General features: G+C 37.9%; 1 protein-coding gene across 1 annotated transcript in view; it reads right to left on the bottom strand.

Moving 5' to 3' along the window:
• RADX (RPA1 related single stranded DNA binding protein, X-linked) overlaps window positions 1-1,743 on the bottom strand; it is a 67,867-nt gene extending 66,124 nt beyond the window's left edge. The window contains exon 1 of the mRNA XM_064483176.1: window positions 1,101-1,743. Coding sequence (XP_064339246.1) covers window positions 1,101-1,743 — 643 coding nt within the window. The remainder of the gene's footprint in view (window positions 1-1,100) is intronic.
• Between the last annotated feature and the right edge of the window lie 14,336 nt (window positions 1,744-16,079).

Below are 16,079 nucleotides of genomic sequence, written 5' to 3'. Positions count from 1 at the left end.
CACCACTGCCTTATTCCATGCTTGAGATAAAAAAAATTCCATTTTTTTCGTCCCTGAAATGAGTATCTTGCTTTTAAAGCTTAAGTTATTTAAATCATCCTTGGCGACACATTTCTACATCTTTCCCTTATAATTGGATATTGCTTTAATTGCATGTTTTCGTCCCAGTTATCTTTTCACTTTCAAGTTTGTTGCTGTTACACGTCATAGTAAGATGACCTACGATCTAGCACTATGACTGAAACTTTAAAAAAAAAAAAACCTGAAAAGCAGTAAATGTAGAAAATCATCATCTTTCTCGCTCGAGGACTTTTATTTTCTTTTTTGCACTTTATTTATTTCCCATTCCACACACGTATATACCTATAGTACTATCATTCCCTTTACTTTCACCTCTTATAGATAAAATATATTTTAGAGCAGTTGCTGACAAACGAGTTAGCATTTTCGGGTTAACTTCCTACTTCTGACACAGAAGAATCGAACTTCTCATATCAGTATTGTCCGTGGTACGTAATAAGAAACACAAAAATGAGAATTCGAAGCCTTCCCACAAAATTACACATTCGAAAAACGATATTTACATAACATCTTCACTCAAATATATACAAAACGGAGTTTCATTAAATGTAAATTACTAAGGAATAAATCACAGAACATCCTTTTTTGAATGAAGGTTAAAACAGGCAAAACCACAAATAGTTACAACTTTTATGCCGAATTCAAATCTATACTCTCTCCAACCAACACAGAAAGTACTACTTCCATGACTGGAATGGGAATAAAACTAAGATTAATTCCACTATAGTCAAGCCTATAACGAACACACGAGGAATACTGACCGCAACATCACTACATTCGCCAGATTAAGTTTAAGATGTATTCAGACACTTCCTGAATGGCCACTTTTACAATCAAACCAAGACACGAGCTGTGTAAATTTCTTTAAGCGAGAATCTCGCCGTCATTCATCAAAACTTGTCTACTACCACTCCCGGCTTATAATTAACACTACCAAAGCCCCTTCGTTTCCTTTTCCATTAAAATAAGGTCCTGAAAACTACTTTTTAACCCCTCCGTCGTCCCCTCCAATTACTTACTGTTGAAGTTGTGCTCCTCAGGGTACTTGTTGTTTAACCAGATATCTCCATACGGATCTTCGTTATTCCAGAGGGCCAGGTAATGACTCTTCCCGCCCCTTAAAGGCCTCTCCGGTATCTCCCGGTGCGCACTATTTCTGAAGGGAGTTTCTAAAGAAATAGCGTCTAGGGACTCCCCACAGTGGACGTCATCTATGCACAGGATCCCCTGGCCTAATCTTCTCTCGTTGTAAATACACGAGACTCTGGAAATTCTCATTTCTATGCCAACTTTGAGAATATTTTTATATACGAGAAAATTCAGGCTGGGGTCCAGGTAGCACTTCTCCTGGTACACCCCGTCCGAGATCGTCACATCATAGCAGTAAAGCGGAGGTTTAGGTTCCACGTCGCGTGGCTCATCCTCTAACAGGTACCTCTGGACGGCCAAAACCGCGACAGGCACCACCTCCGAGGGGGTGACCCACTGACGAGGTGAGTCCGTTATTTGCTCAAGAATCTTTTGGATCCAGGACCTGCGCCCTGGGGAACCGACCTTACGGATCACACCTCCCGGGACCCCAGCCCGATTTCTCTCAGGGTTCGGCCAATCGAGCCCAGCATGTGACGGGCCGGCCTGCGGCTGACCTAACTCACCGGCCATTGCGGGATACCTGCGTACTCTCTTCGCTCGCAAAAGCTAGTTTGCCCTGTCTGAGGTGGAGAGTAAGAAACCGCGCGCTTGTGCGCCGATCGCTACTCTGCCCGTGCCGACTGGTAAGGCTCCGCCCAGTCAGGACGCTACAAAGCCGTTACGCGAGGGCGCGTCTGCTCTCTGGCCCCGCCCCCTCGCTTGGCGCGCTTTCCTCGCCCAGGCACTGTTACTAGGCAGTATACGAGTGGTTACATAGTGGGTCCTCTAACTTGGTGCCCGCCGGATTGCCAGGGAAAAGGAAGCGGGAAAAGCGTTGGTCGCCATGGTTCCCAAAGCAAAGCGGTAAGAAGGAGGGGGAGGAGCCCTCGTGGCTCTTCTAGAGAGGAGGGTGCAGAGAGGGAGTGGAAAAGGCAAAGTGACTGGAAGCGAGGTGCAAGTAGTCATAGCTCAGGAGTTCGGGCGTTTTGGCTTTGGACCAGCAACTGAAAGTAAATTAGAATTGTTTAATATACATGAATGTGATAATATGGATCTCCTGTAGTATGAACAAAACTGGATAATACATGCACAGCCTTCAGGACAGTCCCTAGTACAAAAAGTCCTCCGTAAACATTAGTTGCTATTGCTATTAGCGTTCGCATAATTGTAAAGGCTCCATGAGTGCAGGGTGAGTGAATTCGCCATTAAGTGCAAATGAAAACAGAAAATTATAGAACTGGCTTGGTAAAGAGCTGACTTTAGATTAGACTCCTTAAAATGTACTTATGTTTTATACAATACCTGGTTTAACATACAGCTAGGATATGATACAGAATTTCAGAAACTGCATTTCTAACCTGCGAACAATGTATACGGAATAGATGTAATGTGAAAAAACACTGATAAAAATAGAATTAAAAATAAAATATTTCTATGTACTCAGATGTGCTAGTATACACAGAATGTAGTAATTGTCCTAAGAATACTTTTCAAAGATAGTTATAGGCTTGCTTTGATTATACTAATCTCCCCTGGCTGTCTATTTCATTATTCTTTACTCACTATGACGTCCCTACTTTGAGGCAGGCACTGTTCTAGGCCATTGGGGATAACAGTAGTCAGGCTCCTTTATTCAGTGTGTACTGCTTGGGCTGAAGAATCCTGCCATTATTAATATTTAGCTAATTCAATAATTCTACATATATTTCTTGAGTGTCTGCTCTAGGCCAGGTACAATCTTGCTTTGGAGACCAAAAATATGAGAAGCGGAAAGGGAGGGGAGGGGGCAGGAGTCATTACTTTATATTGATTATGATTAGGGAAGTGTTCTCTATTAAGAGATTGAACAGAGCGGAGACCCGCAGGAAGTGAGGGAGTGAGTGTGTGGATTTCTTGGAAAATGACACTTAAATCAGAGGGAACAGCAAGAATAGATTCGTGAGACAGAAGCATGCTTGATATTTTAAAGGAAATACAAAAAGCCAGTTGGCTGGAGTTGAGGGAAGAGTGGTGGGAGATAAATCAGAGAGGTAGCAGGACCCTATAGGCTCTCTTTCGAGCAGAAGTGTGACCTAACACTTCAGCTTGAGCCCCATTTCCTTCATGAAACCTCGCGTAATCAGTTTATTTTACAATGATCTTTCTCTTAACTATATCACCTTGCATCACTCATTTAACATTTATCATCTAATCCTTTGTCATTAAAACCAATTTTTTTTTTAATCTTTTGCCGAGTCTGGCGGTCCAGAATCCAGGTCTACCATCTCGATAATCTCTTCCTCATCACCGTGGAAGTTTAGGGTCTCTGTTGTGGGGAGATGGCGGAGGTGCGGGGGTGGGGGTGGGGGTGGGGGTGGGGCGGGTTGGGGGTTTGTCAGCGGTTCAGTCAGCTCCGTCCGCCCGTCGATGATGAACTCGAGCAAAACAAAACTTCTAATGTAAGTAGTCCGTCTCTCTAACTCAGGGTTTCTCAACCTGGGCACTCTTCACATTTTGTGTCAGAAAATTAATTGTTGTGGGAATGTCTTGTGCACTGGAGGGTATTTAGAAGCATTCCTGGCCTCTCCCCACTCGATGCCTGTAGTACAACCCTTTCCCTCCTAACTGTACCAAGCAAAAATATCTGCAGACATCGACAGATGTCCCCTGGGGGACAAAGTCACCCATTGTTAGGAGCCACTAATTTAGATAGGCTATAAGCCTTTTGAGAGTAGGAATTGATTTATTCTTTATTGTTTCCTTATAGTTTTTTCACTATTGCTATACAAAAAAGGTACACAAATATTTTAAATAAGTGAAACATGTGGTTCCCACTGCCTCTCCACCAAAGGGAATTTATATATAAATATGCTTCTCTGTAAATGAATATAATAAACAACAATCCAAACAAACCACAAACTAAGTAAGCTCCCTGAGTGTAGGTACTTTGTTAAGTTCGCTGTTGCATCTTCAGTACAAAAATCAATATTCTGGTGCTTAATAGTAATTGTTGAATGAATAAATGAAATTATGGATTTTTATTGGATTTCCTGCAAGAGTCATTAAATAACTATGTCTATTGTTTATGCAAGAAGAACTGGTTTTAAATCTTTCAAATCTGTTCCATCAGCACCCCCTAAACTATAAACTCAGTGGACTTTATACATAATAGTATTGCATCATCATATTCTGGGTCCTTCCATCTAATTCATAAAAGATGAATATTGGCAATGGTTTTCAGTAGTTGAATAATTACTGGAATTGGGAAGAAATAGCACCCATGTTTATTTTTACAATACTACACGCAATAATGGGTGAGTCATAGGGAAGCATTAAAATAGCCACACATCTGAATCCCCCCACCTGATGACTGCTCTGAATCCTTGTCGTGGAAAGAGCTACAAAATATGAATTCTTGTGATAGCATAAGAAATTTTGAAATTTTCTAGAGAAAAAAATGCGTTCATTTAGCTTGAAAATTATCAGCAATTTCTTTCAGTAGTTCTGATTATAATAGTAGGTGAGTGAAAATTTATGAAATAAACAGCTCTTTCAAAAAAATACTACACACAATAAAGTTGTACAGTGACTATAAGAATACATTTGAAGTCTTCTGTGTTGTTCTACTGACAATCTGCTGATGGTGCACCTCCCCAAGAATTAAGGTGTTTACCTGAGTAGTTATCACACCAGTGTACGAGTATTCTCTGAAGGCATTGTAAGCACCTGCTTTAGGATTAATTACACTATAATATAATAAGTAAGAGAAATGATGTTTAAAGCCAATAATAGATAACATTTAGGTTATTGATATTTTTTGCCTCTTCTCAGATCTGGACAACTTGTTATAGTGCCCTCTAGAGCTTAAGATAGTAAAGGAGGCAATATACTACTTACTTTATAAAATGGTAATGAGATATTCAAAACACTTTAAATACAACTGAGGCCCAGAAAAAGGGCCTCATATGACCAAGATCACACAGTGATAGATGACACAGCGTCAGAACTAGCCAAGACTCCTGCTTATCAAGCCAGCGTCCTTTCTGCAACATAAAGTTGCACAGATCCTGGATTATCCCCAGCCAATATATCAACTTTTTATTTGAATAATCTTGTTTTAGTTATTTTGGTTATTTTGATTTGAATAACCTTGTTTGATCTTCTCATTCATTCAACTAGTCTTTCATTTATTTGCCTTGGATAGGCAAATCAGCATCATTCTCTGGCTGTGTACATTGGGCATTGGAGGTATACTTGTAAGTTCATCAAATTCATAAGATTATGACGGTATGGGTAGAGATGTGGGAGAGGAGGAAGAAGAAGTGCTGTGACTAGTTGGTGCTAAAAGGATGTGGAGAGTCCGCTGCTATCTCAAAGAGTAATTAGGTAAGCTCTCCAACTATCACCACGGTAACAAAAGAAGGCCTGAGGGTGGCTGCCTGGCAACCAGAGCACTATACCCTCCAGCTCAAAGCTGCCCTTTTCCCAACATCTTTCCCACTTAAATCTGCTTTCGATGAGTTTGTTAACTAAATTGCCTCTATATACAAGGACGGATCTGCATAGCTTGTAATACCCCCTACTTCATTGGAGTCAAGGATGTTCCTTTGTTACCTTTCTGTCAGGTGTCAAATATGTTTTGATTCATTTTTTGAATGTACATAAACAGAAGTCTCTTAACAGAGGCTTACCATAATAGTGGTTCTAGAATCCTTTTGCCCCTCAGTATCTCAAACAAATGTTCATATTTGTCTGCATTCCTTTGCTTATCCTGAGCACACATTAGATGCACAATAAATGGTTGTTGCTGTCCCCTCTTCTTTTCTGTTCATTCAAATCCTGCTATTTTTCATAAATAGTGTGTTAGTTTTCTTTGCAGTCTCAATATTATATATTTGTAAGACACTTGGCTTCTAGAATATGGATTTGCTCATTTTCCATTTATTAGGTCTCTGTTACCCTTACTTTTAAAGAAAGAAGGACTGCCTGTAAACTCCCAGGATTCTACAGATTAATTTATTCCCACTTATCTTCAGTGGTCATCCTAATATCATGTATGTAGCATGCTTCAAAGTTTACATTCCTCCTCTCAAGAATTTCCATTTGTTGAAGTGTGTGGCTAAAATTTGAAGACATTTTAGAAATCCGAACACTAGTGTGTGTACTGGATTGCCTTACATGAAATAGAGCTGGGCCAGACAGTTGGTTCTCAATAGGCTATTTATCTAAAGATGTTTGTGTTAGTTGACTATTAAAATAACAGCTTTATTGAAATATAATTCACAAAACACACAATTTATCCATCTAAAGTGGAGAATTTGATTGCTTTTAGTATACTCAGAGTTGTACAATGGTTGCCACAGTTTAATTTTAGAACATTTTATCATGCCATAAAGGAACTCTATAAATATTAGCAGAAAACCCAGTTCCAGCTCCCTGCCCCAGCCACCAGCAACCAGTAATCTACTTTCTGTCACTATGGATTTACCTATTCTTGACATTTCATATAAATGGAAACATACATTGTGTCCAGCTACTTTCATTTAGCATAATGGTTTCAAGTTTCATCCATGTTATAGCATATTTTATTTATTTTTTGCTTGCTGAATAATATTTCTTTTTATGGATATACCACATTATGTTCCTCATCAGCTGATGGACATTTAGGTTATGTTTAATTTTTGCTACTATGAATAAGGCTGCTATGAATATTAGTGTATGAGATTTTGTGTAGACATATGTTTTCAGATCTCTTGTATAGATATCCAGGACTGAAATTGCTGGCTCATTTGGCAATTCTGTTAACTTTCTGAGGAGCTGTCAAATTATATTCCGAAGTGTTGTGTCATTTTACATTCCCACCAGCAATGTACAAGAGTTTCCATTTTTCCCCAACCTTGCCAACATTTGCTATCGTCTGTTTTTGTTTATCTTTGTTTATCTTAGTTTATCTTAGTGGGTGTGAAGTGGTGTCTCACTGTAGTTTTGATCTGCACTTCTGTAATGACAAATGATTTTTTAGCATCTTTTCATGTACTTATTTGTATAATTTTTATATCTTCTTTGGAGGAATGTCAATTCAGATTCTTTGCCTATTTTTAAACTGAGTTATTTGTCTCTTGATTATTGAGTCACAAGAGGTCTTTATATATTTTGTATATTCTACATACAAGTCCCTTATCAGATATATGATTTAAAAACATTTTCTTTGATTAATTTTCTTGATGATGTCCTTTGAACAATCTGCTTTTCCTTCTCCTCCTCCTTATTCATTTTATTCATCTTATCCTTTGCCATCTTCATCTTAGAATACTGAACCTCTTCACTTAAGGCATCATTATCATCTCTGATAGCTTCTCTTAAGTGATGTCCTGCTGATCCTGGGACTCATAGAAAATGGGCTCCACTTCATCTGCAGTAAGGATAGCTTCAGCAGCAGTATCTAGGGATCCTGCCTCAGGAACTTCAGTAGGACAAAAGCAATTAAAGAAGGAATCATTGTATAACTGCTTGACTGGCAAATATTAAAAAGCCTAGGAATGCCAAGTGTTGTAAAGGATGTCAAGCAATAAACCACTGGTGGGAGTGTAAATTTGTTCAACTACTTGTAAAATTGAAAAGGTGTATACCAGATGATCCATGAATTCTCCTTTGTATGTACTCAAGACTAGTGTTTGTCAAAAAAGAAGACGGTATTAATATTTTATGGAAGAATGATTTTTATTTGTACTGGATAGTACCAGACATAGGATGTTTAACATCCTTGGCCTTAACCCTCTGAATGTCAGTTGTACTCCCCAGTCATTAACTATCCAGGATTAAATTTAACAAATGATGTGCAAGGCCTCCACAGAGAAAACGACAAAAACATTGAGAGAAATTAACATAGGCTTAAATAAAAAGAGATTAGATTAGATTAGATGTGGATTAGAAGACCCTGTAATCCAATATGACCGGTGTACTTATAAGAAGAGAAGAGATAGAGACAGTGAGAAAGAGAGGAGAATATCATAGGAAGACACAGACACAAAGTGGGAGAAGGCCATGGGAAAGCAGAGGCAGAGGTTGGAGTGATGCATTTACAAGCCAAAAAATGCCAAGAGTTGCCAGTAACCACCAGAAGCTAGAAAAGACAAGAAAGAATTCCTCCCCTAAAGCCTTCAGAGAGAGAGCATGGACCTTGATTTTGGACTTCTAGTCTCCATTACTATGAGAGAATAATTTTCTCTTTTTTTAAGCCACCTAGTTAGTGGTGTTTTGTAATGCAGCCCTAGGAAGCTAATACACTATTGGTACATTTTTAATAAACTATTTGAAAATAATTTTTAAAACTCCACAGCATATTTAACATCCTTCCATGCTCATACTGTCTGTATCCTTTTGTTAATCATTTGCAGAAGGAATAATTTCTGCACATTTTCAAATTTTAAATTTCATTTACTTTTTTGACTACAAAGATAGTATATGTTTTAGATAAGGATATAGCAGGGAAAATCTATAAAATAAGATTTAATTGTCCTTTGACCCCACTTCTAGGCCCTTTTCCAAGATATTATCTATAAATAGCTTTAGTATATGTTATTCTAGATATTTTTCACTTCCAATTCAGTATCAAGAGAAATGTAATTCTCTTATTCTGTCCTCCCCTCTGTCACTGAGATGCATGTGTTTTATTGATGTAGTATATTAGCAAAGAATGATTATTGAAGCATTGCCTATAAGGGTAAAATAATGGAAACTAATCGTATGTCCACAAATGGGTGGAAGCTTGAACAAAATGTATATTCATAATAGAGCATTTTCTTCAGCTATTAGAGAAAGAATAAGTTATACGTGTATTAATGACTTGAAGACATATTCGTGATAAATTAACTTAAGTACATACACACACATAAATACGCACACTGAGTATGAGTAAAGTGTGGAATAACACACAGAAGGTTATCTGGAGTTCGGAGGTGAGGAAGGAAAAGGGCTGTGTGTGTGTGAAATTTTATATATATATGTATTTTAATAAGATCATTATATTATTTCATTTCATTGTTTTCAGTAAACACATGCTAATTTTATAGTTATGAAAAGACATTTGATCACAGATTGAGAATATATACAAATTTGAAAACTTTTTATTTAATGTGGATAGATCAGCTGAAGAATATTTTCATTATCATTGATTATAAGCTTAAACTTATAATAAACTTACTACTTAAAAGTAGAAAAAGTAATATATTGCATATATCCTGAGTATTTAGTGTCACGAACATAAAAAACATGTTTAATTTATGAGTCATTTCACAGAAAAATCTCTATTTGTAATATACACTTCTTTCCTTAGAAGAGCCAAACATCATCCTAATAATGAGTTATGAAATTTTTTTTATTAAAAAACCCTCATTGATGACAGATAGAGGTTGGAAAAGATTACTTAGGAGGTATGGTAATATAGCATTTGCAGAAACCAGATAAAAGGATGTTACAAACAGCTCTTTTGAAAGGCTCTTCAGGGTCATTTATTTCCTCTTGCTATGCGCGTTCTTTTCAAATTTCTATTTCAGCTTGTAATTTTGGAGTAGCTCCTGATTATAACAAATGACCACTGTTCTACAATATTTACGACATTTTAGCAAAATGAAATAGCCTCTGTCATATTGATTTTTTCTCTTGACAGTACATTGCTATCACCGTGGTCTTCACTCTAATCTACTGTGGGGACTACAAAAGTGTTAACATTTTCCCAGTCTGTTAAAGACAGGTAAATGATGGAGAATTGTCATAATGTATGTTACAGGTGGTTCTGCTGTGATGTCCCTGAGATTATCTGCAGCAGATTTTACTGGTCATAATCAGAGTTTAGTGGATCACAATGTCTTTATGTACCATGCATCATATAGAACAATTAACCGAATGCTTCCTGTGTGGCAGGAACTGTGCGAAGCATTGTACAAGCATAAAATCATTTAAAATAAACAATTATCCAATTAGATAAGTATTATTATCTATAGTATAAACCAAGGCTCAGGGTTTAAGCCATTTGTCAGGTAGCAAATAGCAAAGCTAGGCCTTGAATTTGGGGTTTGCGACTCCAGGTGTGCTCTTTACCTATAAGCTGTACTGCTTCCAATAGTATCCGAGGTATATTACTCAAGTTCAAAAATATCTGGTCGTCTTCCATTTTATGTGCATCGCAAGGGTATATTTCCCCGTGTTCTTGTAATTAGTAAGGGCCACCTAACTAGTTCTGGCCAAGGGACTGTGAACAGAAATGATGTCTTTTGTTCCCAGGTAAAAACATTTCATTGCTAATGTGCAACTGTCTTGTCACCTCTCTTTCCTAGCTGCAGCAGCTGAGGAGGCCTTGTGTTGAGATGTGAGAGCTCAAATTTGAAGAAGCCTGATTACTCAGTCACCGTATAGATGGAAGATACTCTGGAGAGTTGTCTGAGCCCACAATGTGATTTGTGTGAGTCACAAGCATGCTTTTGTTGTGTTAAGCTACTGAGATTGTAGGACTGTTTGTTACCATAGCCTAGCTTAACATATTATGATTAATATAGAAACTGGTACTGAAAGTGGGGTATTGCCTCAACAAAAACCTGAAATGTGACTTGGTTTTGTGGTAGGATTTTTCAGTGGCAAAAACTTGGTGAAACTATAATGTGCAATAGAGTCAGCGTATATAATTAGGGAACCTGTAAGTAAGGGAAGAGATTGGAAAGCAATGCTAGTGGGGAAATATATGGGAAGAAGCTAAAAAAGGAAAATGTTAGTACTGTTTGTAGTAGTGATGGTAGTGTTTGTCAATAGCTGCTGCCTTTTATTGGTGTGATGGTTAATTTTATGTGTCAACTTGATTGGGCTAAGGGATGCCTGGATAGTTGATAAAATATTATTTCTGGGTGTGTCTGTGAGGGAGTGTCCAGAAGAGATTAGCGTTTGAATCAGTAGACTGAGTAAAGAAGATCACCCTCACCAATGTGGGTGGGCATTGATCAATCTGTTGAAGGCTTGGATAAAACAAAAAGATGGAGAAAGGGCAGTTCTCGCTCTGCTTGGGCAAAACACTCATTTTTCCTCTGTCTTTAGTTCTCAGGCTTTCAGACTCAGACTGAGAATTACACCATCAGTCCCTGATCCTTAGGCTCTCAGACTCAGACGGAATTACACCACTGGCTTTCCTGGTTTTGCAGCTTGCCAATGGCAGACAGAGGGGCTTCTTGGCCTCTGCAATAGCATGAACCAATTCCTATATTGGTTCTGTATCTCTGGAGAACCTTGATTAATACAACTGGCAAGAATAGAACAAGAAAGAGATGAGCTCGAGAAAGAATTAAGAAAAAATTAGCTGGTTTACAAACAGAAATAAAGGGGAATAGAGAGTACAAGACTTTCAGACATTTTATGGTTGGAAAATCCAACTGGGTTTCAACCTCAAAAGGTAAAAAATAACACTGAGGGAGGGAGGGTATAGCTCAGTGGTGGAGTGTGTGCCTAGCATGCATAAGGTCCTGGGTTCAATCCCCAGTACCTCCATTAAAAATTGATAATAATAAATAAATAAATAAACCTAATTACCTCCCCTCCTACCCCTCCCAAAAAAACCAAAAAAAGCAAAAAAATAAAAAATAAAAAATTAATGTTGAGAGATCTTTGGAGGGACAAATACCCATTAAAATGTTTCAAATTATTAAAATGTATCATGGGAAAATTAGACGAATGGTGTGATACCCTATAAACCTTTTCAATTAAGTAAACTACTCAGGTCAAAGATTACCTTAATGTTGTGGGTTTTCCATGGAAGACTGACAACCTCACATTAATCCACATTAAAGAAACAGAGCAATACGGGGGCAAGAAATTAAAAAAAAAAAAACAAGCTATAGGAAATCTGAAAACTACGCCTCCATAAGAAATGCAGGTGTGGGTAGAGGGTATAGATCAGTGGTAGAGTGCATACCTAGCATGCATGAGGTCCTGGGTTCAATCTCCAGTACTTCTATTTAAATAAATAAAAAATAAACCTAATTACTTCCCCCAACCCCCGCCAAAAAAAAAAAAGAAATGCAGGTGTGGCTATTGGCACATGTTGCTGACTGAAGCCAAGCCCTAGTTTTTGAGACAAACTGTTAAGCCATAAGCCTGAACTAAGAAAGCCTGCAAAAAAGACTTAAACCCATCCTTGGGCCACCAAGATTAAAATAATCTAGGTTATCAGACTCACTTTAGGCCATAAGACTTAAAACAACCCTTAGGCCACCAAAATTCTATAAGCAAGAAGCAGGCACATCCCCCAAGGAAGACACACTCCATAAGTCTCACTTAATAGTGCTCACTTTGGATGTAACACACACGCACACACATACACACAAACATGTATGGAGATTCAATTAATTTTATGAAACTAGCATAACCTTAACACAAACCTTGTAAAGATAATTCAGAATAATAGACTAATTGCATTTGAGTCAAAGTATATAAATTTCTAATAAATGTAGTAGATGTTGTGGATTGATTAACTCAACCTCTATTCTACCTTCCTAATTGCAGTTAGAGTTCTGATTGTAAATTCTGCTCTGCCAATTAGATTGATTTGTTGGATAGTTGTAATGTGGAAGTGAGATGGAGGGGATATTCCTGCTGCTGTTACTGTGGGCAATGTCGTGGATAAGAGAATGGTGACTCCATTTAGCAAAGATCACCTTTGAGTCCAGGTGTGGTAGACACATTTGGTGCCTAACATTGCATTTGCACAATCTTATCTCTGACTTGTCCTGGGCATGTCAGCCAGTCTCTTTCCTTAGCCACCCCAGTGTTTGCACAATGGGCCTATGAGTGGAGTAGCCATGATAGTAAGGATGGAGGCTACACATAGGCTCAAAAGCATGGAGTAGTTCCCCAAACCAGCTAGCATCTTGGTGGCAAGTTGATTATTTCAGACCCTTCTACCAAGGAGGATGGTGTGATTTGTTTGTAACAGAATTGACATCATCTTCAGATATGAGTTTACCTTGCTTTCTCTGCTGGCTTCATCATTTGAAGTTTACAAAATGCTTCATTCAAGAGACTCATTTTATGATGAAGGAGGTGTGGCAGTGGGCACATGACCACAAGGATCCACTGGTCCAATTATATAACATAGAACTCAGCATTAGCTGGTCTGATAAACTGAATGACCTGTTAAAGGCATAGCTAAGGCATCAGACTGAGGAAAACACCTTGCAGTGCTGGAATATTGTCCTCGAGAATGAAGAATATATACTCACATATCAAGAACTGATATGTAGTATTGCATTCCTAATAGCTAGAATGCATATGTCCAAGAACCAACCCAGTGACCCACTTGTAGAATTTGTGTTTCTGGTTTCTACATACTCAAGCTCTGCTAGATTAGTGGTTCTGCTTCTCAAGGGGGGATGCTTCCACCAGGAAACACTTTAAGGGGTCTACCTAACATGAAGCTACAGTTACCACCTGGTCACTTTAGGCTTCTCATTTTGGTAGAGCAGAAGACAAAGAAAGGAGTTATTCTACTAGTGGGCATAACTGTCTCTTAGTGTCATGAGAATTTAGGGTTTCTGCTACATACTGGAGGCAGGGAAGAATATGTCTGGCACTCAGATGATCCACTGGGATGTCTTTTGATGCTTCCATGCATGGTGATGACAGTGAATGGATAATTACAGTAACAATGACCTAATGATGGCAAAGCAACAAAGGGCTCAGACCTCTCAGATAAAATGTTGGGTTGTCTCAATAGATAAATGACTTAAACTAGCTGTAATGTTGGTCAAGAACAAGGGGAATCTACACTGAATGATAGAAGAGAATGTATTGACTATGGCTTCAAGACCAGTTGAAGCAGGGGGACTGTAGCTTGTTTAATTAACAGTCTTGTATTACTTAATTTTAGAGACTATGGCCTGTACCCCCTTGACAATTTTGATGTCAGAGTATACTTAACATAGGATATGAGTGTATCTGAGTAGTGCAAAGGGTGAACTATGTTAGACACACATGTCGTGCCAAGGGTAAATTGTTGTACATTAGAATCTTTCTTGATTTTTTTAAATTTAAGATTTCACTGTAAATAGCAGAATTTTACTTATTCCTTTTCTTCATTGGACTCTCAAGGGCACCATTAAAATGATTTCATTGTCAGTTGATTAATAGTTTATTTACTTCTATTGTTAGTGTTCCTCAGAAGTTTGTTTTTGGAGGTTACTCTAGGTGGGGTCATAGACTTAACTGCAGCTGGGTTTAACATTAAGTTTTTAGGTTATCAAAATTTTGTTTTTAAAAATAGTTATACCACTTCAATCCATGATTATGCAACTAGTTTACTCTTCAGAACACTCCATAAGGCATCGATGCCAAGATAAATATATCACTAGACAAATAAGTAAAAATACAGACATAGACAGTTGATTTGAAAATTAACTTCTGGAAACTATAAGCAATGACACTGGGAAGAGTTAATTGTTGCTAATTGGATTCTTAATTTTTTTAATGTGAGATTCAAATTTATCTGTTCATTTTGTTTCATTGTGCTCTTCATCATGTCTTTAGCCAATGCCATACTTTTAAAAAGTATGTACAACTGACCCGTTATATACTTTGGTGCCTGCTATTTCCAATTATCCTTAGCAAGCTTCTTTTAGTGGTAAATCTAGGAGGTTGTCATAATGTAAAGACTTAAGTGACACCTACCTAAATATTGCCCAGTATTCTGGACTGAATGTTGGTCCTTCACTCCAAATTCATATGCTGAAGCCCTAACTCCCAATGTGATGGTACTTGGAGATGAGGTCTTTGAAAAGTAATTACACTTAGAGGAGCTCATGAGGGCAGCCCCCAGTCTGCTGGGATTAGTGTCCTTGTAAGAAGAGAGACTAGAGAGCTTGTTCTCTTCCTCTTTCCTTGTATGTGCACAATGAAGAGATCATGTGAGCTCACAGTGAGACGGCAGCCATTTGCAGGCCAAGAGGAGAGGCCTCAGAATGAGTGACAACACTTTGGTGACAACATTGACATTCTTGGTATTCTGTTTGAAAATCAATTGACTATAAATATATAGGTTTCTTGCTGGATTCTCAATTCTATTCCATTGGTCTGTGTGTAAAATTTATGTCAGTACCACAATTATGTCTTAATTACTGTAGCTTTGTAGTAAGCTTTAAATTGAGACATCTGATTGGAATTGCATTGAATCTGTAGATCAGTTTGGGGAATATTGTCATCTTATCAGTATTAAGTCTTACAGTACCTGCAAATAGTATGTCTTTCCATTTGTTTAGATCCTTAATTTCTTTCAACAATGTTTTTTAAGTTTTCAGGGTACAGTGCTGCACTTCTTTGGTTAAAATGATTCCTAATTATTTTATTCTTTTTGATGCTATTGTACATGAAATTATTTTCTTAGTTTCATTTTCAGACTGCTCATTGCTAATGTACAGAAATTCAACTGAATTTTGTATATTGATCTTGTATCATGCAAGCTTGTTGTCATTTATTAGCCCTAAAAACTTTTGGAGCTTCTTTAGGGTTTTCTATATGAGATCATGTCACCTATGAACAGAGGTGGTTTCACTTCTTCCCTTCCAATTATGACACGTTTTATTTCTTTTCCTTGCCTAATTGCCCTAGCTAGAATTTTTATTACAATGTCAAATGGGGAAGAGGTGATGTCAGCATCATATAAGACATCTCTCCTCCCCTCACCCCATTAATAATTAGAATTCAGCATTGTTCTATGAACAAATGTACTTCTCTGGAAACTGTGGGATCCATCGCCACATGCCAAGAGATCCAGGAAGAGTCTCACCTGTGCACTAGATAATATGCAGAGAAACCTCAGAATGGTCTGTGGAACCATCAGGAACCTGTGAACTAGC

The sequence above is a fragment of the Camelus dromedarius genome, chromosome X, assembly GCF_036321535.1.
Source record: "Camelus dromedarius isolate mCamDro1 chromosome X, mCamDro1.pat, whole genome shotgun sequence".
NCBI lineage: Eukaryota > Metazoa > Chordata > Mammalia > Artiodactyla > Camelidae > Camelus > Camelus dromedarius.
The sequence above is the reverse complement of the archived record's forward strand: the minus strand, read 5'-3'. Positions and strand labels throughout refer to the sequence as shown.